The sequence below is a fragment of the Leptodactylus fuscus genome, chromosome 1, assembly GCF_031893055.1.
Source record: "Leptodactylus fuscus isolate aLepFus1 chromosome 1, aLepFus1.hap2, whole genome shotgun sequence".
NCBI classification, from domain to species: Eukaryota; Metazoa; Chordata; class Amphibia; order Anura; family Leptodactylidae; genus Leptodactylus; species Leptodactylus fuscus.
Genome location: NC_134265.1, coordinates 102,025,187 through 102,048,452, shown reverse-complemented (window position 1 = coordinate 102,048,452; position 23,266 = coordinate 102,025,187). Strand labels below are relative to the sequence as shown.

Sequence of the window (23,266 nt, the reverse complement as noted above, 5' to 3'; positions counted from 1 at the left end):
ATTAAAAGCTACAGGAAGCGACTAGAGGCTGTTATCTTTGCAAAAGGAGGATCTACAAAATATTAATGTCACTTTTCTGTTGAGGTGCCCATACTTTTGCACCGGTCAAATTTTGGTTTAATGCATATTGCACATTTTCTGTTAGTACAATAAACCTCATTTCAATCCTGAAATATTACTGTGTCCATCAGTTATTAGATATATCAAACTGAAATGGCTGTTGCAAACACCAAAATATTTAGAACTAAAAATGATTAAGATTAATAGGGGTGCCCAAACTTTTTCATAGGACTGTATAAGAACTTCCTATATATATATATATATATCCCATTCCTTTTGTAGCCATTTTTGGGTTTGACAAAAAAAAACGCAACAAAATCTGAAACAAAAAAAGTTGTGTTTCCGCAACGTGGGGCCTTAGCCTTAGGACGGGCCCCCATGTGGAAGAAACCGCAGCGTTTTAAAGTAAAGTGGATGCGAAAAATGAAAGTTATGCAGAATTTTCCCCACAAAACCATTCAACTTATTCAGCTCCTCCTATTCTATAGCATGCTGCCCGTAGATTAGTTTCCATTTTGCATGTGATAGGTTCCCTGTTCGGTGCTTCTTCCAATTAATATGTGATGCTTAAGGTCAATTAAAAACAACAAAAAAGCATATCTCAAAAATGTACAAGAAATTAACACCTGTCTTTACCGAAAATGTCTTTTCAGTAGCTTCATTTCAAGGTTTTTATAGGTGTGATCTGCTCAGTAAATTGATATCCGCCAGACATGAAGTTATTTTCCACTAAATAATGTGTTACAGTGTCTCTATGTAGATTCATTCTTAGTTTTTCCACTTTGACATAAATAATGCATTTTTGGCATGCAACAAGCACAATGTCTTTTCAGGTCAGTTACTATAGCAGCAACCTATGGTCCTTACATACTCTGGAAATTTTAGAGACTTCCCATTGTATATAAAAAGAAATTCAGCATTGAGATACAATAATTGGAAACATTGCAGCAAAACTGCACGTGAACACAGTAGTTTAGGCAAAGGCTGCACATAGCAAAAAAAAAAAAAGGAAAAAAAATATGGCGGAAAAGTATCACATTTCTATCATTGCATTTTCACAAAGTTTTCCTCTGGGAACTTTTTGCCCTATTATACCTAAATGGAAAAAAAAATCTGCATTTCCACAGGGGTATAATTGATATGCAGCAATTTTTGAAAACACAACTTTTCCGCTGCAGATTTTTCGCAAGGTGGGGCTTCAGCCTTAGCTCGGGGCCCATGGGATGTGACCATGGTTTGGCCCCATCAGAAATGCCGCAGCAAAAGCGGTGGAATTTCACAGTTCCTGTTGCACTTTTGGAAATTGAAGCATGTCAATTATACCAACAAAAAGTGGTTTCCTTAGTATGTCATTTAAGCTGAAATTCCACAGAGGAAAACTCTATGGACTTTCTGTGAAAAGCCTTACAGGAAAAACTGTGATGTGTTTCCACCGCGACTTTTCCCGCTACATGGGCCCTTCGACTAAAAATCATTCTGGATGTTTAAATTCTGTGTATGTGTGTTTTTATATGTTTTTATGTGTTTTTCTTTGCTTAATAAAATATATTTATATTTTTGTATTTGTTTTGTTTGTGTGGTTGTTAGAAATTTGCAGTGATTCTGTATAGGTTTATGAGCAGTAAAATTATTGCAGAAGCCATATGTATTTACATGTTCTATTCGCGTAAAGATGTAATGAGCCACCTTCCACACTATTGCACTGTGAAAACAATCTTAAAAGCTAGATAAGGGAAAAATGGAGATTTGTGGAGTAATTGTAAAGAATGTGTATCAGTATGTAGACATGTCCATGTTAGTATATTCCTCATGATATCACAATACTTCAGGGTATTTTCCTAGAAATCTACATTGTGTGGTTCCTATGTTACTCCTCCTAGAAATGTATAAATAAATTGACAACTGGGTGGGTTGTGTCCAAATACACTCTGACATTGTTCCAGGAACACAAACCTTTGACAAGAGGGATGATAAGCCTGAATTTTATGATATGTGACTGCCATTAGCAGCATTTCATAGCCAACACCTTGTGATCACAGCTCCATCATATATATATATATATATATATATATATATATATATATATATATATATATACATATATATATTATATATATATATATATATATATATTAGTACCATTAGTACCATTGCTCACTTTATTCCAAATGCCTCCATGCTAAGCGTGACACATACATTATGGGCCCACATTAGGCTATGGCTGCTATAGTACAGGTTGTTACAATACAGAACCATGTATTGGAGGTCCATAAACAACAAATATGCACATTTTCACAAGGTATCAACTTAAAAAGCAATACTTAACCCAAGTAAAGTTAAGGCCCCACATTGCAGAAAAGCTGCTTTGTGGTTGAAGATTTTGCTCCAGTTCTTGAGCCAAACCCAGGAGTGGCTGCAAAAGGAATAGAAAATATATAGGAAACTTTTATACATCTCCATTTTGCCCAATTCACTCTTAGCTTTGGCTCAAAAAACCACAACAAAAAGAAGCAGCCTTTCCGCAACGTGGGGCCTTAGCCTAACATATGAAAAGGATGTCTAATGACTAACCTGAAGTCCAGGAAGGCACAATACAGGTGTACATTGTTGCTATTGTTGACAGCTTCTATGTAAAGTCGATGAGACTGCAAAATAATGAACAGTACATTTAGAAAGCAAAGCACAGAAATATAGTCATTTTTTAGCTTATTGGCCTACTTCAACATGACAAAACAGCCTTTTGCGTAGGTCTTAAAAAGTGCATTTTACCAATCAATCTATCTACTTAAAGGAACTTTCTGGGGTCAGTATATTGATGGCCTGTACAATTTGTGTACAATAAAATTCTCATACTACAGCTGAAAAGTCACCAGACAGCTATATCTTACCTTCCCATACATATACACACTTAAGGCTCCGTTCCCATGGAGTAACGCGTCGCACATTCAGACACGTATACACAAGTCAGAGTGTGAGCGCTCAAAACAGATCCCATTCACTTCAATGTGTGCCGGCTTACAGGCGCTACACATTGAAATCAATGGGAGGCATTTTAACCCATTGATTTCAATATGTAGCATGCGTGAGCCGGCACACATTGAAGTGAATGGGATTTGTTTTGAGCGCTCACACTCTGACACGTGTATACATGTCTGAATGTGCGCCGCGTTACTCCGTGGGAACGGAGCCTTAGGGTTGGTTCACAGTAGCGTATGTATTCCGCCCAGTTAGAGTTTATGGGGTCTGTGTGCTTTTACAGCACAGCACTTCGAATTGCGATTGTATTCCGTCCGGGGGGGCTCCATGCGGACTCTAACCGGGCGGAATACATACGCTAATGTGAATCGACCCTTAGATTGTCAGAGTGTGCATGTCTCCTCAGTAGGAAATGGTAAGGAAGTAATTACCATACTCTGGCAGCAGCTCATTCCCCTGAGAACAATAGGATTAGGTACCATGCACATGACATCTACGGGTGGGTTCATACTACCATTGTTAATGTCCATTGCTGTCATCCATCAAAGGATGACAGTAACAGGCAATAACAGTGGCATGTTTGTTCACATTTGTAATGGGAGGAAATGTCCTGCATGCGGAACCCTTTCCTCCTTCAGAAAAGTAAAAAAACCTGATGGAGGAAAGCTTCAGTCATGTTTTTTACATTGAGGTGAATGCAGGCAAACACCCAATTAAGGGGCCTTCATCTGCATTTGTTATTTAATGGCCATTGCTCTTATCCTGTATTCATTTTAGGCCCTATGCACACAACATAGTGTTCTTCCGATCTGGGGCCAAATTAACAGCGGAATGCACTTGGGTGACAATCGGAGTGAAATTTCAGTGTCATCTGAGTGCATTCTGCTGCAAATTCAGCTCCACATCAGATGTAAACTGATGCATGTGCATGGGACCTTACTTAAATTAAAAATGGATATCAATCCATATTTTTTAACTGATCGTGAAAAACTGATGCAAAACAGATGTTGAAAAACGACACATGACTAAAAGTCGATGAAAAATTGATGTTAAAAATCAACAGTTTCCTTCTCTTTTAAATGTCTGTTTATTTCCACTGACACATGCATGTATATATGGTTGTGTCGTTTTATAACAGACCTAATGTCCATGAAAAATGGCTGTATGTGTGTGTATTTTTGAAACAGACTTCACATGGTCATTACAGAACCCATGATTTTCAATGGGTCAATTTCCATGTTTTTATTTATGTCTGTTATCATGGACAAAGATAGTGTATGTCAGGTTTTCTTTACAGTCATGAAAAATGAAAAACGGACATGTGAATAGAAAAATGAAAAACGGACATGTGAATAGACACAGAATTCAATGTGCTATCAAACCGGACGTGCGATGGATGTTATTAAAACAGTTACCACACGGCTGTCTTTCATGGTCATATAGATAAGTCCTTAGGCATGCTAAAAACCAACCCAATCCTTATCTTCCCCAGCATCACCATCATGGAAATAGTAAGGCCCAACATACAGGTCCAAGTCCCTCGGAAATTTATCTAATGTTTCTTGGCAGCTTAAGGCCAAAATATACTGGTATAGTGTATCTATAAACTGTGTATTGCCTTCAGTAAGAAAGTATCATTGTAAATGGCAATGCATGAGAATCTTATATGCATGAATATATAACCTGCACAGTGAATGTTTGTTCTGGTTTTACACTAGAAAAATTATAATCAAATGATTATATTTAATAGAAGATCACAACAAGAGGCAAGAGTAATGCTTTGATATAACAGTAGGAAGGCGCGCTCGGTCTTGTTTTGTCAAGCAGTGTCATTGTGGTGTCAACAGGGGCCACTGATGAAACACAACAATAAAAACTCTTTACGTCTTCAAGGAATTATTTCAGAAGACATTCAGACAAAACCTGCTTTATTTCACAAACAAATCTGTCAACTAACTGGTATTATACAGAGAATAATTGTAGGAACTGTGGCAGTGCTAAATATGTCAGAAGAACAAAGCTACAGCTGGATAAAGCAAGGGAGAACTTTTTCATTTAAAAACATCGATCTGCAATCGTTTCCTATTAAGAGAACCCACAAGCGGACTCTCCATGAAGAGCAAATTGGCTTTTGTTTAAAATAATATGTTTCTCTGGTTTAACTGAGCATGAAAGTTCATCTGTGAGCTACTTCAGATTATGGCCCTGTCATTGATTTTATGACAACGATTCCAGCAAGCTTTATAGAACACCTCCCACTTGTTGTCATATAAAGAATAATGTGTTTTTAGACCAGTGAACCTATTCCTAGTATGGGAAGGAGCACAACTTCTAGTCTCATGCATTGGTCGTGGTCATCATATATAATAAATGTCCTACATGCTTTATTCATAACTGGATTTCTAAAAAGGTTTATGTATCAGGAGATTGACAAAATCTTCAAGAGCTTTCATTTTCAGACACATGGCTACAGAACGTTTTAATAAGATCTAGAGATGAGCGAGTAGTACTCGATCGAGTAGGCATTCGATCGAATACTACGGTATTCAAAATACTCTAGTACCACTCGCTATTCGAATGGAAAAGTTTGATGCAGAACCAGCATTGATTGTATTGATTGGCCGAATGCTATACAGTCGGCCAATCAACGCTGGTCCCGCTTGTAGTGCGGACATGCGCAGTCGGCTCTGCCCAGGCCCGATGCCTGGCAGGGTGAATTCAGAGCCGGAAGATGCCGCGGGGACGCTGCACGGAGAAGACTTCTCGGAGGATCCAGCCCGACCCTCACTTGTGGACTTGGTAAGTGTAATTTGATTGAATGTTGCCTACCCCTGAAACGAGCATTTTCCCCCCATAGACTATAATAGGGTTCGATATTCGAATCGAGTAGTTGATATTGAGGGGCTACTCGAAACGAATATCGTACCTCGAACATTTTACTGTTCGCTCATCTCTAATAAGATCAAGAACCCTTAATAAGCACCTGTCAATAGATCTGCAAAGGCAACTGATGTATAGGTGCTGGCACCCTGAGCATTTTGGTGTTTTGTTTGCCCAAATCCATTCAGCTATTCCAAAGATGTAAGGCCTTTTAGTTCTTGATGCAAATTATTTTATATTATCCCAAGTGGACATTAATACTGAGGTTTCTGTTGGGGTGGTCTCTGTGTGCTGTATGTGATGCAGTGATGCTACTATACTCTAATTTGCATAAACACTAAAAGGACTTATAATTTTGGAAGGATGAATAGATTTGGAAACATGTTTAGGGTCATAGTGCCTATATATGCCATTGGCTTCTCATACCTGATGGCAGGTCCTCTTTGAAGGGATTCTATCAATCAAAAATCCCATTTTTCACTAACCCCACATTGGACTAGCCTTTATGAAGACTATTCTAGTCATAACTCCTCTTTGCTGCCTCATCAGCAACATCTATATTCTGCGAGATCCCGCACATGCGCTGTCGGCTCTGATGCTGCTGATGACGCAGCGAAGAGGAGGCAGACCATGAGAGCTCATCATTCAAGGGGGTGTAAAGAAAACAGCCTGGAGGAAAGAATGAACACTCTGGCTATGACGGGGAACGCCCTATGTGCTCTGTGAGCTTTGTTAATATAACAGCAAAAAGCTATTTTATGCAGAAATGGCTGCCTGCATAAGAAAAACAAAGGTACAACTAGAATAGCCTTTAGAAAGGCTATTCTAATGTGGGGTTAGTGAAAAATATGGTTTTTGAATGATAGAATCCCTTTAAAGACAGCGTGAGATCCTGTGAAGTTTAATGTACTGGCACCATGAAGCTCAAAAGATCAATCGCCTGAGAGAGTTGCCAGTAGACAACCACTTACACTTTTCAAGTTCTGCAACAGGAAAACGTATATAAAAAATATATAAAGGGCACCATGAATAGTAGCATTGGTAAAGGGGGGGATATGGCTGTGAGCACTAATTTGAGACACCTTGTACAGCTTCAATGAAAGCAGCATGACTGCCACCGCTAATGAGGACATTTTGTCTTATACCGTGGGTGCATTGTAGCTATCCACACTATGGGGGGCACAATGGTTGTTTCTACTATGAGACCTCTAGCTGTCTTGGCTATTGGGGGCACTGTGGCTCTCATTGCTGTGGAGGGTATTTGAGCTGTCATTACTTTAGGGTTACTATGACTGAAATTCAACCATATTCATTTTATGTTCACTCGCTTCCTTATACTATAGACCAGGGGTAGGGAACGTACGGCTCTCCAGCTGTTGCAAAACTACAACTCCCAGCATGCATACTTGCTCTGCTGTTCTTGGAACTCCCATGGAAGTGAATGGAGCACATTGGTTGTAGTTTCACATCAGATGGAGAGCCAAGGTTTCCTACCCCTGCTATAGACTAACCTGTTAGAACAGGGGTCAGCAACCTTCGGCACTCCAGCTGCTGTGAAACTACAACTCCCAACATGCTCCATTCACTTCCATGGGAGTTCCAAGAACAGCAAAGCAAGTATGCATGCTGGGAGTTGTAGTTTTACAACAGCTGGTGTGCCATAGGTTACTGACCCCTGTGTTAGAAGAAGATTATGCTATATAGCAGTAAGGTTAAACCTCTTGGAAGGCTGCTTATAAATGTAACATTACGTTATTATTTAATTAACATTATAATACCAAATTATTTGTGCACTGATTAACAGTGATATAGAAACTCTGTAATAGAAATCAAAGCAAAAAAGGCAGTCCTTACTATAAGATACGGGCAGACATTGTATAAATGTGAACAGTTAACAGGAAAATATTGTCCAGTACAATTTTGCCACATGGGAATGTGACAAAAGTAAAGTACTAAATACAATGGAAAAAGAGAGGCAATATAAGAACATCTTGTAACAGAATTGAAGATAAGGTTGATTTCTTAAAATCCCTTGCCTAGGGATAGTAAAAAGTCAACACATTACAAAGACTCAGAAAAGCTCTCATAAAATATTAGACAAGCATCCTTTCCTCTTAGTCCTTTGCTTTGGGCAGCTGCTGTATTAAGACAAGATGTGAAGCGCTGATAAAAGTATGAGGAACATTACTTCACACGGGGTCACACTAGGCTGTTTGTGTGCTAAATTAACTGTCTGCCGTGAGGTATAATTTTAGGAAAATACCAAACAAATATTTACAAGGGTTATTGCCTTTATCTTGAGAGACGGCTATAGCCTTCAAGCAGGCGACTAGAGGTTTACTGCACTTCTCTTAAATAATTCATTTTAATCACTACACTTTATTGTAGAGTCAAAGCCTTCAAGTGAATGTCAGGTTGTCATGTCCAAAGATGATTTTAGATTTGTCATATTAATGTTGTAAATAAATGTAGGCAATTGTATCAAATCCTAGTCTCAAATTAAAAGGTATGTATTAAAATACTGTGGTATACAGTATACACAAATTATTATGTAAATTATATTATTCTCTGATGATCCTGCAAACAGTCAGTATAAAGTTGAAATGTTCAACCGTCTGAGTATAAATCAAAGTTTATTGGACAAACTTCCCAATGATAATTTTTTTTTTCACAAATTAAAAAAAATCTAAATTCACTGTTAGAAATTATTATGCACAACAGGCTTTCAAAACATTCAAAAACTTCTTTGATTTTCTTTAATAGTTGGCAGTCTGCGAATCATAAATGTATGACCGCTGCCCTCTAATAAACTGGAGCGAGAAGATTTCGGTCAGAAAGTAGCCCTTTCATGGCTAACATATGAGTTGGTCAGTAGCATATAGTCAACCATGGATTCTGTGGGGGAGACTGTATCTGAAAAGGAGGCATGATTACTATGCAGAGGGCACCAACCATGTTTAGGATTGACATGAAGCTTGTGCACAGACATGTTGTGAACAAGTCATGATGGAAGTCTTCTTAACTGCCAAGAGGGCGTACTCCACTACCCAATAACCACTCATCAGACACCAATGGCACCAATATATTTCCAATAGGTACAGCTATGGACAAAATAAAGACAGCTGAAGAATGAGCAGGCAGTGGCTCGCTAAAGATATATAGCATTCCAGGGGTCCACTTTACAGAAGATCTCCCTGAAAATATTTTATTCTCTGGCCCATTAGAAAATTACATAGTAGATGACATGAGGTTGGATGATGACATCAGTCCATCAAGTCCAACCTATAACCCTACAGTCCCCTACAGTGTTGATCCAGAGGAAGGCAAAAAAGCCCATGAGATTTATGCCAATTTCCCCATTTCAGGGGAAAAAATTCCTTCCTGACTCCAATCTGGCAGTCAGTATAAAAACCCTGGATCAATGTGTCCTTAAAGGGATTCTACCATTAAAACCTTTTTTTTTTTGTGGATAAGATGTCGAAATAGCCAGTATTGTTAGCACCTACTTTCCCGTGGCCTGTGCGCCTGCGCAGCCTGCTCTGCTCAAGGCCCGACGCCTAGAAGTTACGAGCCTGCGCCAGAAGAAGACATTGCAGATGACGCTGCAGACGAAGGAGGAGACGGCGCTGGAGACAATTCTCTGGCAGCGGTGGGGACGCCCTCATCGCTGTTTGAGCGCTGGGGCCTGCCCCATCGCTGTGAGAGAACTCATTTGCATACCGGTAAAAAACGGTATTTCTAAGGAGCGGCGCAGCGGAGACCACGTATAAAGGTAAGAGACGAATAGTCTTTCTAAAGGCTATTCCGACGTCTTATCTACAAAAAAAGGTTTTAATGGTAGAGTCCCTTTAAAATCTAGAGTCCATAACCCGTAATATTGTTTTCTTCAAGAAAGGCATCTTTGAATGACTTAAAGGTAATACCCAGATTTGTGGCTGAATTTGTGAGTTTTCCAGTTTACACTTCAGCTGTTTCATGGGACTAGCAATAAGAATCTGACACCATAACTTATGTGGACAGTCAGTTTCTCCATTCATTGCTATCTCATAGGCAAGAGCAGCAAAGTGGTACTAGAAAATGGCCAGGGCACCACAGCACCATGATAGCAATTGGGGAAAGCCTGGTTCCCTGATTGCTATACATATTGTTAATAGAAAGTTAATAGAATATTGTAAATAGAAAGCCACGTGCCACGCTTCCCAATAGTAGCATCCCCAGGGGAAGTGATCAAAAATAACAACTACTTATACAAACCTCTTTTTGGACTCTGACAGTTCTCAGCATCTTCTTCAAGGACTCTTCCCAGTGCCTGCACAGATCTTCAGTAAAGCCAAGGACATACACCCTGGCTTCATTGTGCAAGTACTGGAGTTACGGCACATGTGCACTGAAGCTGAGGTGTACTCTTGTGGCTTCAGTGAAGAACTGCACCTGTACAGGGAGTACCGTGTCAAGTTGAGTATAAACCCTTGTAACAAAGTGGAAGATGTCCTGCAAGAAATAGGGCGGTGGAGCTGGGCAACAGTTCAGAGCAGTTATCTAGAGAAGACAATCAAGCCCCAGCAAGAGAAGAAATGCGCCTGAGGCTCTGTTCCCATTGTAATATGCTTCTTTAAAGGAAAACTGCAACTACTGCTTTCCTGTTCACAATTGGGTCTCCACAGCTTTAGGCTCCATTCCCACAGAGTAACATGCTGCTCATTCTGACATGTAAACACGTGTCAGAGTAAGCGCTGTAAAACAGAATCCCATTGACTTCAATGGGTGCCATCGTATGCATACTACACATTGAAATCAATGGGAGGCTTTTTAACCCATTAATTTCAATGTGTAACACACGTAAGACGGTACCCATTGAAGTCAATGGGATTCTGTTTTACAGCGCTCACTCAGACACATGTTTACATGTCAGAATGAACGGCTCGTTACTCCGTGGGAACGGAGCCTAAAGCTGTGGAGACCCAATTGTGAACAGGAAAGCAGTAGTTGTAGTTTTCCTTTAACCCCTTCCCGCCGATGGCACTTTTTGACTTCCTGACCAAGCTCGATTTTTCAAAACTGACATGTGTCACTTTATATGGCAATAACTTTGGAACGCTTTAACTTACCAAAGTGATTTTAAGATTGTTTTTTCGTAATACATTGTACTTCATGTAAGTGGTAAATTTTGGTTGATATGTTTTGTGTTTAATTATGAAAAAATTTGAAATTTGGTGGAAATTTTGAAAAATATGCATTTTATAAAGTTTGAAATGATGTACATTACATACAGAGAGTCAGACCGCCAAAATTATATCATAAATCTCATGTTCCAGATCTCTGCTTTATGTTGGCATCAAACTTTAGGCGCCCTTTTAATTTTTAGGGACATTATAAGATTTACAAGTGAAACAACAATATACAAAATTTTCAAGAAATTTCCAAAACCCATTTTTTAAAGGGCCTAATCCAGTTATGAAGGGGTTTTGAAAGACCCTTGTATTAAAGCCCCCCATAAATCACCCCATTTTCAAAACTGCACCCCTTAAATAAGCCAAAACAACATATACCTAGTAATTTAACCCTATAAGTGCTTAACAGGAATTAATACAAAATGGAGGTGAAATTTTCAAATTTGAATTTATTTTACTAATATTTTCGTTTAGCCCTAGAATTTGCACATTCACAAGGGGTTAAAGGAGAAAACGCATCCCACAATTTGTTAGGCAAGTTCTCCCGACTACCATAGTACCCAACTTGTGGGTGTAAACTAATATATGGACCCACAGTGAGACGCAGAAGGGAAGGCGCGCCAAAGAGCTTTTAGAGGGCAGATCTGGCTGTGATCAGTTTCAGGAGCCATGTCGCATTTACAAAGCCCTTGAGATGTCAAAACAGTGGAAACCTCTAGAAAGTGACCCCATTTTGAAAACCGCACCCCTCAAAGAATTTATCAAGTGATGTAGTGAGCATTAGTAACCCCGAAGTGAATGTGTAAGCTGTGCGGAGTAAATTGGGTACACCAAATCCTATTCTATTTTCCCACCAGCTCCTATGACATGGACGGGGAAGAGGGGCATTCTGGGGGATCAGCACTGGTGTATTATCCCTCATAAGCTCTAAATATGGGGGGTCCCCTGAAAACGCTCGCACCGCTTACACATTTCCTTCTAGTCATAGCCACTTATGTCCTAATGATTTGGCGACTTTTAGTGTTTTTGTCTTCACATTGTACAAGCTAGATTTTTATTTTTATTTTCTGGCAATGTGGCCATATGAGGGCTTGTTGTTTGCGGTATTAGATGAGCTTTTCAATGCCGCCATTTTGGGGCCTGTAACTTATTGACTACATTTTATTAACTCTTTCTGGGTGGGATGTAAAAGGAAACATCAATTCTAGCATTGCTTTTTAGCATTTAATTTTTTTCCCGCGCAGCGTACAGCATAAGTAACATGTTACCTTTATTCTGCGGGTCGGTACGGTTACGGCGATATCTCATTTATATTATTTTTTAATGCGTTGATATTTGTGCAGAATAAAATTCAATTTAGGGAAAAAAATCATTATTTTTGCATCGCCATCTTCTGAAAGGCATAACATTTTTATTTTTCACTAGACAGAGCTGGTTGAGGACTTATTTTTTGCGGGAACACCTCTTCTTTTTATTGGTACCATTTTGGTTTTCATCTGACCATTTGATTACTTTTTATTGAGCATTTTGTAAGGGAAAGGTGGTGAATAATCATTATTTTGTGCGGTTTTCTACGGGGTTTTTTTACGCCATTCGCCGTTCGGGTTAAATAATGTTTTAATTTTATTGTTCAGGTTATTATGGACGCGGCGATACCAAATATGTAATGTTTTTTTCTATTTTTCTTTATTTTACATAATAAAGAAAATACACGTGTATTGCAGAGTATAGGAAGCTGTCAGCCTGTGTAGACGCACAGGCTGACAGCTTCATTTATGGCAGGATCAGCCAGGAGCGAGGACGTGGTAAGTGATGGGGCAGACCCGGGGTCACTGATCAGACCCTGGGCTGCCCCCTATGAACACCGGCACCCCCCGAAACCGGCGCGGGTTACTACACTGTAACCCCGGAGGTGCCGGCGGTCATGTTGACCGCCGGCATATCAGGGGTTAACACCCGCGATCGGACCCGGTTCCGACCGCGGGTGTTACAGGGCATTGTCAGCCGTGTATTACGGCTGACACCCGCTGTGCATGGTGCGCACACAGTTTCTGTGTGCGCACCATGCATCCGCAGTAATAGTACGGCAGTTTGCGGGAAGCCCTTCCCTGCAGCGCCGTACTATTACGGCGAATGTCGGGAAGGGGTTAAAGAAGCATATTACAATGACTATTGCTACAATGAATGAGAGGTCTAATGTTCAGAGCAGGTTACTGAATGCGCTGCAAGTCTATGCAAGACTAAGGGTTTTGTATCATATGTTTATAATTAAAATTGTCATTCCATCTAAAAACATCTACAAGATAATTTATTCAGAACTTTTTTTTTGTTTTTGCATGGATTTTCCCTTTAATAGGTCAACCTCCTAGGGATTAAGAGTGCTTCAAACCCAGTCTTGATAAATTACCTTTCACAACTGAGGTTTCATTAGCAATGCCTGCTTCATGTTCTCATATATTGCTAATATCTGTTAATGGTAATACTGTTACTTTATATTTTAAACCTCTCCCAAAATGACCAGAAGCCACCCAGGGAGAAATGACACATTCCAATGTCGCTGCCAATGGTGAACACGTGGAAGCATTAGTAAGTACCTATCTTATGAAAACTCCATTGTCACTTAATATCTTTGGAGATTGGGTGGATCACCCAAACAAGCCAAGGGTAAGAACATTCTTCAGAATCATGAATAATATTTTCATAAATTATACTAAGACTGGAATGCCACATTATAAGTAACATTTGAGCCTAACCAACAACTTAAAACTACAACTCAGATCCAAGACAAACTGAAGTGGAAATGAATGAAAATAGAACTTTTAGAATTAACCAACACAGGTCATATTTTTTTCCTCTTTTTATCTCCTTTATGATAGGAAGAATATGAACTCTACATAGGTTTGAAATTATGAACCTATTAATTTCTTAATATATTTTGCTAGCCTATTTGTCTAATAAAAAGCTCCTGCATAGACATATAATACTGTCCACCTCAGCCACCACTAGGGGAAGGTGAGTAGCTGGCACCCTTCTGTTGGATAGGGATGAACGACCTGCAGTCTAGGGTCAACATTCAGCCATGGTACAATTCTGTGGAGCCTACAACCAGATGGTCACAGATATGCTTGTCTGTGATTAGTTCCAGATCAAATGTATTTTGCATGACTGAAGGAGAATCATAAAGCGTGGAAGCAAAGACAGGTAAGTACTAATGATGCACTCTATGGCCATCTTTGGGACTCCAATATATCAGGAAATTGGGTATCCCTGATCTGTGTTTGGCACTCCAGAAAGAAATAGGTGAGATGAAGAGTGGTCCTTTCCATTGTAGGTTATGGGAGTAGGGAAACTCTAGTCTAACCTCAAGAAAGGGAGACCTGGAATTGGAACCTGTAACTATCATGTAACTGCAAAATGCATCTCTAATACACACTTTGCTAACTTTCTGCAAGTACTAGATTACACATTTTAAAAGGGATTAAAGTGGCTGTCCTAGATGAGAAATAAAAGGGGCACAGGCAGTGAATGGTGTAACATAACTAAGCATTACTTGTTCATTGACTGACCCACCACCTCAGCCCCACTGTCCCAGTCCTCCCTGCTGGTCTTTATTTCCATGTGCTGAACATGCTAAGAACAAGCACTTAACTTAAGCACTGCAGCCAATTGCTTCCCTCTAAGGTTCACTTTTAAAGCCAGTGATTGGCTGTGGTGGTCATGTGTTGTCAACATGACTTCAGTACTAGAGTTCTGTATAGAAAGACCAGTGGAAAGCTTAGGAATGGGGACACTGCAGCAGCTGAGGAATCAATAGGTAACTAAAGATTTTTTTTAACACGATTTCCTATCTGTGCCCTAACTTTTCCTTATGTTGGAAACCCCTTTAATGCCTCACAAGTGGTCTAGAGTGGCAAGGGGGTTTAAAGTTAATTATATGGCTCTTTGACTCATAATCTGGGTGGTTTCTGGGTACTAAGAATGTATCCTCCAAATGTACTGCTGTACTCAGCTATTTTGGGTGTCCCAAAGTGGTCCCACATAATATAATCACCCACACACAGTATAATGCCACCAAAGTGGTTTCAAACAGTATATTTTCCCCTAGATGGCCCCACAATTATAGTATCCCCCACACAGTGTAATGTCCCCTAAGTGGTCCCACTGAGTATGATGTCCCCCACAACCACCCCACCGAGATAAAGTGTCTCCACAGTTGTCACTCATATGAAGCTGTCTACAGGCTCTGGTGTAGCTTTATCTCATGATACCTCCCTGCCACAGACACCATCAGTTGAAACCTGAATAGTAGGAAAGGAGCTGATGGTTTTATACTTCAGCATTGTATTCAGCCTCATCTGCGTCATGAGAACAAAGGTGGTAGAGCTGCTATTCAGATCCAGTGTGCAGAAAAATGGGACTCCCCAAAGTTTGAAGGGCCCTCCCACAGATAAAAAGACCACTGCAGGTGCAATGTTTGTTCTATGGTTAACACAATCCTGCCTGGAATACTATACCATAGCCTTATACCTAGGATTGCTCAAGTACATGTCTAATTCTTCCTTGGGGTTATGATGCTTAAATTGAAAAGTGAATAATGAGGTATTCTCTAAGGCAATAAAGTTTTCTAGAGCTGATGAATGAATGTGGATAGTTTTTCCTGAGCATTACTCCCTGTAATAGGTTTAGTAAAAAGTGACACTTGTCACCTGGCAGAAGCTGACATTCTTTTTAATAAAAGCAGTAAGAGGAAATGTGTTCAGGGTGATAGAGAGAAAAAGCAGTGACATGTGCGGCTGTACTTCATGCCTTCTCCGCTGTCATCTCTTATAAGCTAACAGTACACTGAGTACTTAACTTTGATAAAAATGTTCTTGTTGTAATACATGAAGATTTACCATATACTGCAAATATATACAGTTATGTATATTTTTAAATAAATGGCTAAATATTTGTGTAATATACAGCCGCTGTGGGAACTGTTGGGCTGTTGCTCATGAAGGTTAAACTCTTGTCCCAACTGTACTTGTTAGCATGAGATCATGGTGTTAGTCACACTAGTGTGTCACAACCTGTGTCCTAGAGTTTCCTGGTAATATCATGTGCCGTGATGTACTTGCACTGGGTTGGACAATGTGTTTTGCTGTAAGTGATGCAGGTCAACAGAATATCAGTACTTTCCGAAACAGAATTATGCAATGATTCTTTATGGGTTGTAGTAAGTGGTGCCCACCAGTGGTACCGTGACAGATATTGTGTGTTGTAATCCCATGGTGCTTCTTGTTTGATATCAGATATTACCCTGGCTACCCAGGGTAGTTACAGTTCAACATTCCCCAATGAGAGTTGTCTTTGTGAAGACCTGCTGTACTATAACATCTGCACATAATGATGCCATGTGTCTGTGTTCTTTCTCTGCTGGTGGAGTGTCAGGTCACTGGCAGAGAAATGGCGCCAGTCTCATGAGTACCATATTGTCACCATGCCCCAGAACGTGATTAAAAAGGTTGTGTAATTAGGCAGCCACTTCTAAAGTGTCAAGGTACCCAATTAAGATGTTCTTAAGACTTTTAAGGAACCTAATGTATCTAATAGTTGGAATTAATGGACAACCCTTTGCTTTCAATGTGTCTGGTATAATGTTTATGTATGCTGGATGGGAAATATTGAACAGCAGGTTCCCACACTGATACTAAATGTGAGCATTAGGGAGTGAAATTAGCCTCTATTCTGCTGAATGTCAGTCTCTCAAGTCTAAATAATGGAAATGTTTCTCTGTATTTTCTATAGCATTTCTCTATGGAGGAGAAAGCATACAATGCTCTCAGGGAAATGCTTATTCAGGCCTGATGGAAAGGTGGATGATGTAAACTGTACTAAAGGTAATCTTCTTAATGTGGCTGCCATGTCATGTGACCAACAATAAGACTCTCCAACTGATGCCACATCTTATGGGTGGACAGGAAGTCATATTCTCCCTCCTTGAGACTCACATATAGACTCTCATAGGGATGAATGAAGAAACTGACTTCCCATCCACACATCAGGCTGTGTCAGTTGTAGAGTCTTGTCGCTGGTCACGTGACACAGTTGAGGACCACATGACCAGAAGAGAGTGAGAAATTCACAAATACAAATCACTGATAAGAATATAATCTTCACTACAATTTACATATGTAATCGCGTAATGGGCTAGAGAATATTTTTTTGTGAGAGCGCTCATTTAAAGAGCAACCTAAAAGGCGCTGTTAGAGATGAGAGTAGATTAAATGTCATTTTAAAAATGGTGCCACTCATGACTTTGTCTGTGTCTAGTATTGCATATAATTTGCTTTGAAATGAGATGAGAAATTATACTACCTCTCTTCTCCTGATTCTTATAAGCCCAATTCTCAGGGACCAATCTTGAATAGACTCTTTATAAGAAAAAGTAGTCATGTCAAGTGTTATTGTATCCGCATTTCTATATATCTTTACAGAACCCCTCTAAGCTTTTACAAATGATGACATTATTTTTCAATTTAATGGATTAGTATGAATTTTTTATTTTTTTTATATAAATGCCCCTTATTATGTGTAATGGACTAGCCTATTACAGGGACACAAGGAGCAACTCTCTAAAAAAAATTTGCATTAGTGATGAAAACAATGACACTAAGGGTATAGTAGTCCATGTTAGCTGAAATCTAGTGTAATACAAGTTCATGGTGTTATTTGAGGTACAAAAGCAAATTAAACTCTTTGCACAAATTTGGAGCATTTTGCCATTACTTTTATTAATTTTTCATGTTTACTCATTGATATAAGAATCATCTTTAGAAAAGCTCCTATAATTGAATAATTGCTTCAAGCCCTCCCAGGATTAAACAGGAGATTGAAAGCTTTCAAGTCAAGCCGAAGGTTAGATCAACATACACAAGCCCATATGGTATGGAGCAATGATTTTCATCTGATGAAATTATCTCATGAACTTTTGCCATTGCCGCAGTGATAACAAAGAAGAATCAGAAAATGGGGAAAACTGCACATGCCATTGTAACATTAGAAAAGACCTGGTCAATTTTTCATGGCTGACAGGATGACAAAATGTTAATTATTTGATTAATGTTTTTAATGGGCTGCCTCGCTTCAAAGGAGTCATTCTCTAAACAGTATCAATCAGGTCAGCAACAGAACTATATTTAGATATGAAATAATTACATATATGCAGATGTACACTATCAGAAAGCTCAGACCAGGGCTCAGACACTGCTCTCATGATAGTACAGAGCCGAGTGGAATATAAACACTCTAAAGGGCAGATAGCAATGTTTCACCATTTGTGGCAGAATGATACTGCCCAGACATGGTTGAGGATGTGGGTTCAGGATATTCCGGGTCTCACTGTAGCTTGACTGCTGAACATACTGGAATACTCAGTATAAACATTACCATCAGCCAAATACACTGAGATGACCCCAAGAACACTGAAAAAATTACTCATCACACTGTTAAGACTATTCCCTACTGCTTCAAATGTAGTGCGTCAGGGACGGACTGTGCTTGTGGGCTTGTCAGTGGGTCCAATCCTTTGGGACATGGGTGGAGCCCTTTGCTTGGATCCTGTTTGGCTGGATTGACCAAAAGACTTAGAAATGCAATTGGGGATCCCGTAAACAATTACAGTCCTATGAAAAAGTTTGGGCACCCCTATTAATCTTAATCATTTTTAGTTCTAAATATTTTGGTGTTTGCAGCAGCCATTTCAGTTTGATATATCTAATAACTGATGGACACAGTAATATTTCAGGATTGAAATGAGGTTTATTGTACTAACAGAAAATGCGCAATATGCATTAAACCAAAATTTGACCGGTGCAAAAATATGGGCACCTCAACAGAAAAGTGACATTAATATTTAGTAGACCCTCCTTTTGCAAAGATAACAGCCTCTAGTCGCTTCCTGTAGCTTTTAATCAGTTCCTGGATCCTGGATGAAGGTATTTTGGACCATTTCTTTCTACAAAACAATTCAAGTTCAGTTAAGTTTGATGGTCGCCGAGCATGGACAGCCCACTCTCAAATGATCTGAAAACAAAGATTGTTCAACATAGTTGTTCAGGGGAAGGATACAAAACGTTGTCTCAGAGATTTAACCTGTCAGTTTCCACTGTGAGGAACATAGTAAGGAAATGGAAGACCACAGGGACAGTTCTTGTTAAGCCCAGAAGTGGCAGGCCAAGAAAAATATCAGAAAGGCAGAGAAGAAGAATGGTGAGAACAGTCAAGGACAATCCACAGACCACCTCCAAAGAGCTGCAGCATCATCTTGCTGCAGATGGTGTCACTGTGCATCGGTCAACAATACAGCGCACTTTGCACAAGGAGAAGCTGTATGGGAGAGTGATGAGAAAGAAGCCGTTTCTGCACGTACGCCACAAATAGAGTTGCCTGAGGTATGCAAAAGCACATTTGGAGAAGCCAACTTCATTTTGGAAACAAAGATTGAGTTGTTTGGTTATAAAAAAAGGCGTTATGCATGGCGTCCAAAAAGAAACAGCATTCCAAGAAAAACACTTGCTACCCACTGTAAAATTTGGTGGAGGTTCCATCATGCTTTGGGGCTGTGTGGCCAATGCCGGCACTGGGAATCTTGTTAAAGTTGAGGGTCGCATGGATTCCACTCAGTATCAGCAGATTCTTGAGAATAATGTTCAAGAATCAGTGACGAAGTTGAAGTTACGCCGGGGATGGATATTTCAGCAAGACAATGATCCAAAACACCGCTCCAAATCAACTCAGGCATTCATGCAGAGGAACAATTACAATGTTCTGGAATGGCCATCCCAGTCCCCAGACCTGAATATCATTGAACATCTGTGGGATGATTTGAAGCGGGCTGTCCATGCTCGGCGACCATCAAACGTAACTGAACTTGAATTGTTTGTCCAAAATACCTTTATCCAGGATCCAGGAACTGATTAAAAGCTACAGGAAGTGACTAGAGGCTGTTATCTTTGCAAAAGGAGGATCTACTAAATATTAATGTCACTTTTCTGTTGAGGTGCCCATACTTTTGCACCGGTCAAATTTTGGTTTAATACATATTGCACATTTTCTGTTAGTACAATAAACCTCATTTCAATCCTGAAATATTACTGTGTCCATCAGTTATTAGATATATCAAACTGAAATGGCTGTTGCAAATACCAAAATATTTAGAACTAAAAATGATTAAGATTAATAGGGGTGCCCAAACTTTTTCATAGGACTGTATATATGGTTTCAACAGTAGCCCGAAAAAAAATCCTACAAAAGTGGATCTCACCATGCCCAGTTGTTCCTTACTAAACTAACTTATCTATTTGAGATGCATTGGTTGTAGTCAGCCATATTGAAAGAGAATAGAGTTGAGAAGTTTTTAATGTATGGGTGTCATTTATTTACTACCTCCCAGAATCCAATAACAGAAAATATATTTGGAAGCTCTGCCTGATATTTAAACAGAGTGATATCAAGGGACCCACCAATTTAGACTATATACTGTGGTGTCAACACAGAGCGCCAGGGGATCACCGGTATGGACCCCAGCACCGCACCCCCTCTTTGTTCTTCCCTTTATACCCCTCCCTATCTGTCTTGTTTGGTTCACTCCCTCTGTTTTTTCTCTTCTGATTGAATTTCACGTTAAATTAAACGATGATTGGTCTTGGATTTTTTGATCAATTTTGTACGGGTTGCCATGATACCTTACTGAGGGTCGAGAGTGTCATTAAACATGACGTGTTCCACTGTCCCTTGGCATTGAATCTCAAATATATCCTTAGAATAACTGAAATAGTCAAAAGGTACTCATCATCATGATCCAATGAATAACCTATGCTTTTCTTAAGTGAATTAATGCTGGGTTTAGACTCATGTTTACTTGACAGTGTTAAAAATTTCCTCATATGTTATTATGTTTATTTGAAAGTTAATAAACACAAGTTTAAAAAAAAGCTCTATCTATCTATCTATCTATCTATCTATCTATCTATCTATCTATCTATCTATCTATCTATCTATCTATCTATCTATCTATGCATATAGTGAGAAGGTGACAAGCAGAGTGCTGGAATCACGCTAGATCTCCCCCAGGTTTTTCCCCACTGTGGTCCAGTGCGGGTCCGGAGTAAGCCTTAGCTCAGGTGTGATTCCTTGGCGTATTACTGGGTCAGAAAAGACTGAAGATTCTGAACTCCAATGCAGATCCAGGGAGTGAGAGGAGGCAACTGCTTCTGTCCTGTAGCCCTGAGTCCAATGATACAAAGTTGTGCTTGTTTTGTTTGTGTGGATGGTAGTAAGCTACACATATAGTTAGGTTATTTTTTCTGTTTAGTCACTCAGACAAGCAGGATTTTGTTTTGTTTTTGACTGAAGTTAAGTCTGTATTTTATTTTGCTCATTTTGTGCCTGAAGTCAAGGTTTATTTATTTTCCAGTTTTTTTTCTAAATAAACATGTTTTACTGCATAGTCTGTGTCCCTGTCTTTGACTGTTTGGGTCTGCACCTGTGCTGCTACCGAGCTACCTCCCCCACATAACACATATATTAATAAAATCTAATCATGCTAAAATGTACAAACAATTAAAGGCATAGCAGAGCTGGTTTTGTCACTATAGTTTGATTTTATCTGTGGTTTTAGATAGGGTTGCAGATACTGCATTACAGATATATTAGCAGTTTGTCAGCTTTAGGTTGATAATGCTTGATCATTATATAAGTTAAAAATTGTACAACTTTCTATTTTACTTGAAGTTTCAATTCCTCACCATTTTCATTCCTATGTTTGATTACATGCTGATTCCAATTTTGTGTTTTATAATAGGAATAGAAAAATACATTCTGATGAACCCCATTGAATATAATAGGGTCCATGAGATATTTGTTATAATGTCCTTCGTTTTGGCAGGTATATTAGCCCTGTATGCATACAGTTCTGTGATTTTCAATGGATCCTGTGACAGAGTCTCCTAATGGAACCTTCTACGCAAATGCAAGCATACCCTTAGTTTGCTGTGTGAGAATAAAGACACTGCTGTTTACATGAAGAGACTGAAATCCCACATATATAGCACCTATTCTGAGAACCGAATACAATTGCATAAAATCTAAGCAATGCTCTGTGAGCTAAATGTATCAGCAGCTGCAAAAATCTCTCTGGTAATTTTCTACAGTGTATAAGTCTAGAATCCAAGCTGTTTGCTGATGCTAGGTGTTTGGGGACTTGTAAGTCCGGGCCAGCAGGTAACAAGGATCCGCGACTAGGAGACAGACGCACACTGGCAGGTATATAACACAATTTACTTATGGAAAATGGGAAGGAATCAACAAAATAAAACTAAGTTACATATAACAGTATGAGGATAACGCACGCTATAAACTGGCCCTAGCTGTCCCTGAGATACTTGTACGGTACCGGGTTTATACAGTCTCTCAGCTCTCTGTGGTGCTCCCTCGATGCAGGCCTGTCCAGGAACTCAGCAGACTCTGTCTTGCTTCTGTCTTGGGTGAAGGTCTGAACAAAGTCCAAGGCACAGTCCGGCTTTAGTCTCCAGAACAATCTCCACAACACTGCCGCTTTCTCCAGTCAGTCTCTGCAGTGTTTCAGGCCTTCTACTATGGCCTACAGCAGCAATGGCCTCTCACAGGTCCTCACAGCACACACTCTGGGCCCACACCACGCTGCTCACGTCACTTCCTCTGGACCGCACCATTTACCAAACAGAACAGGGTGATTATTGTCTCACAGTAGTACAGTCCCAGGCTATATTTCTTCACACCAGTAGATGGCAGCAAAACACCACTGTTAAGACAATAGGGGCTACTACTGACTGCTACATACCCCCCCAGTCGAATGTTGGCAGTCCCTGACAACAATAGCCCCATCAACACATTTCTGTAATCGCAATGTTGTGATGTAACGATGGACCGCTGGCCAAACAAACTCATTCTGGGCATAACGCACTGGCGGTACACCCGCTGTGGAGCGACTAGTCCGCCGCAAGCTTGTCATATCATCAGCAAGTGTAGAGGTCGGTCTCTTATTAGGACGGTCAGATATGGCAGTCGGGGGTGTCACTACTGTTGCAGGCCCAGTTACTGTCGGGGTGGTCACAGCTTCCACAACACCCCCGTTATCATCATCGTCATCCCACAACCAG

At 39.8% G+C, this 23,266-nt stretch overlaps 1 protein-coding gene across 1 annotated transcript in view; it reads right to left on the bottom strand.

The window, feature by feature from the left end:
* The window catches only part of ADGRD1 (adhesion G protein-coupled receptor D1), a 550,408-nt gene that overhangs the window by 302,231 nt on the left and 224,911 nt on the right, over positions 1 to 23,266 (bottom strand). Inside the window, exon 14 of the mRNA XM_075274895.1 lies at positions 2,632 to 2,705. Within this exon, the coding sequence (XP_075130996.1) occupies positions 2,632 to 2,705 (74 nt within the window). The remainder of the gene's footprint in view (positions 1 to 2,631; positions 2,706 to 23,266) is intronic.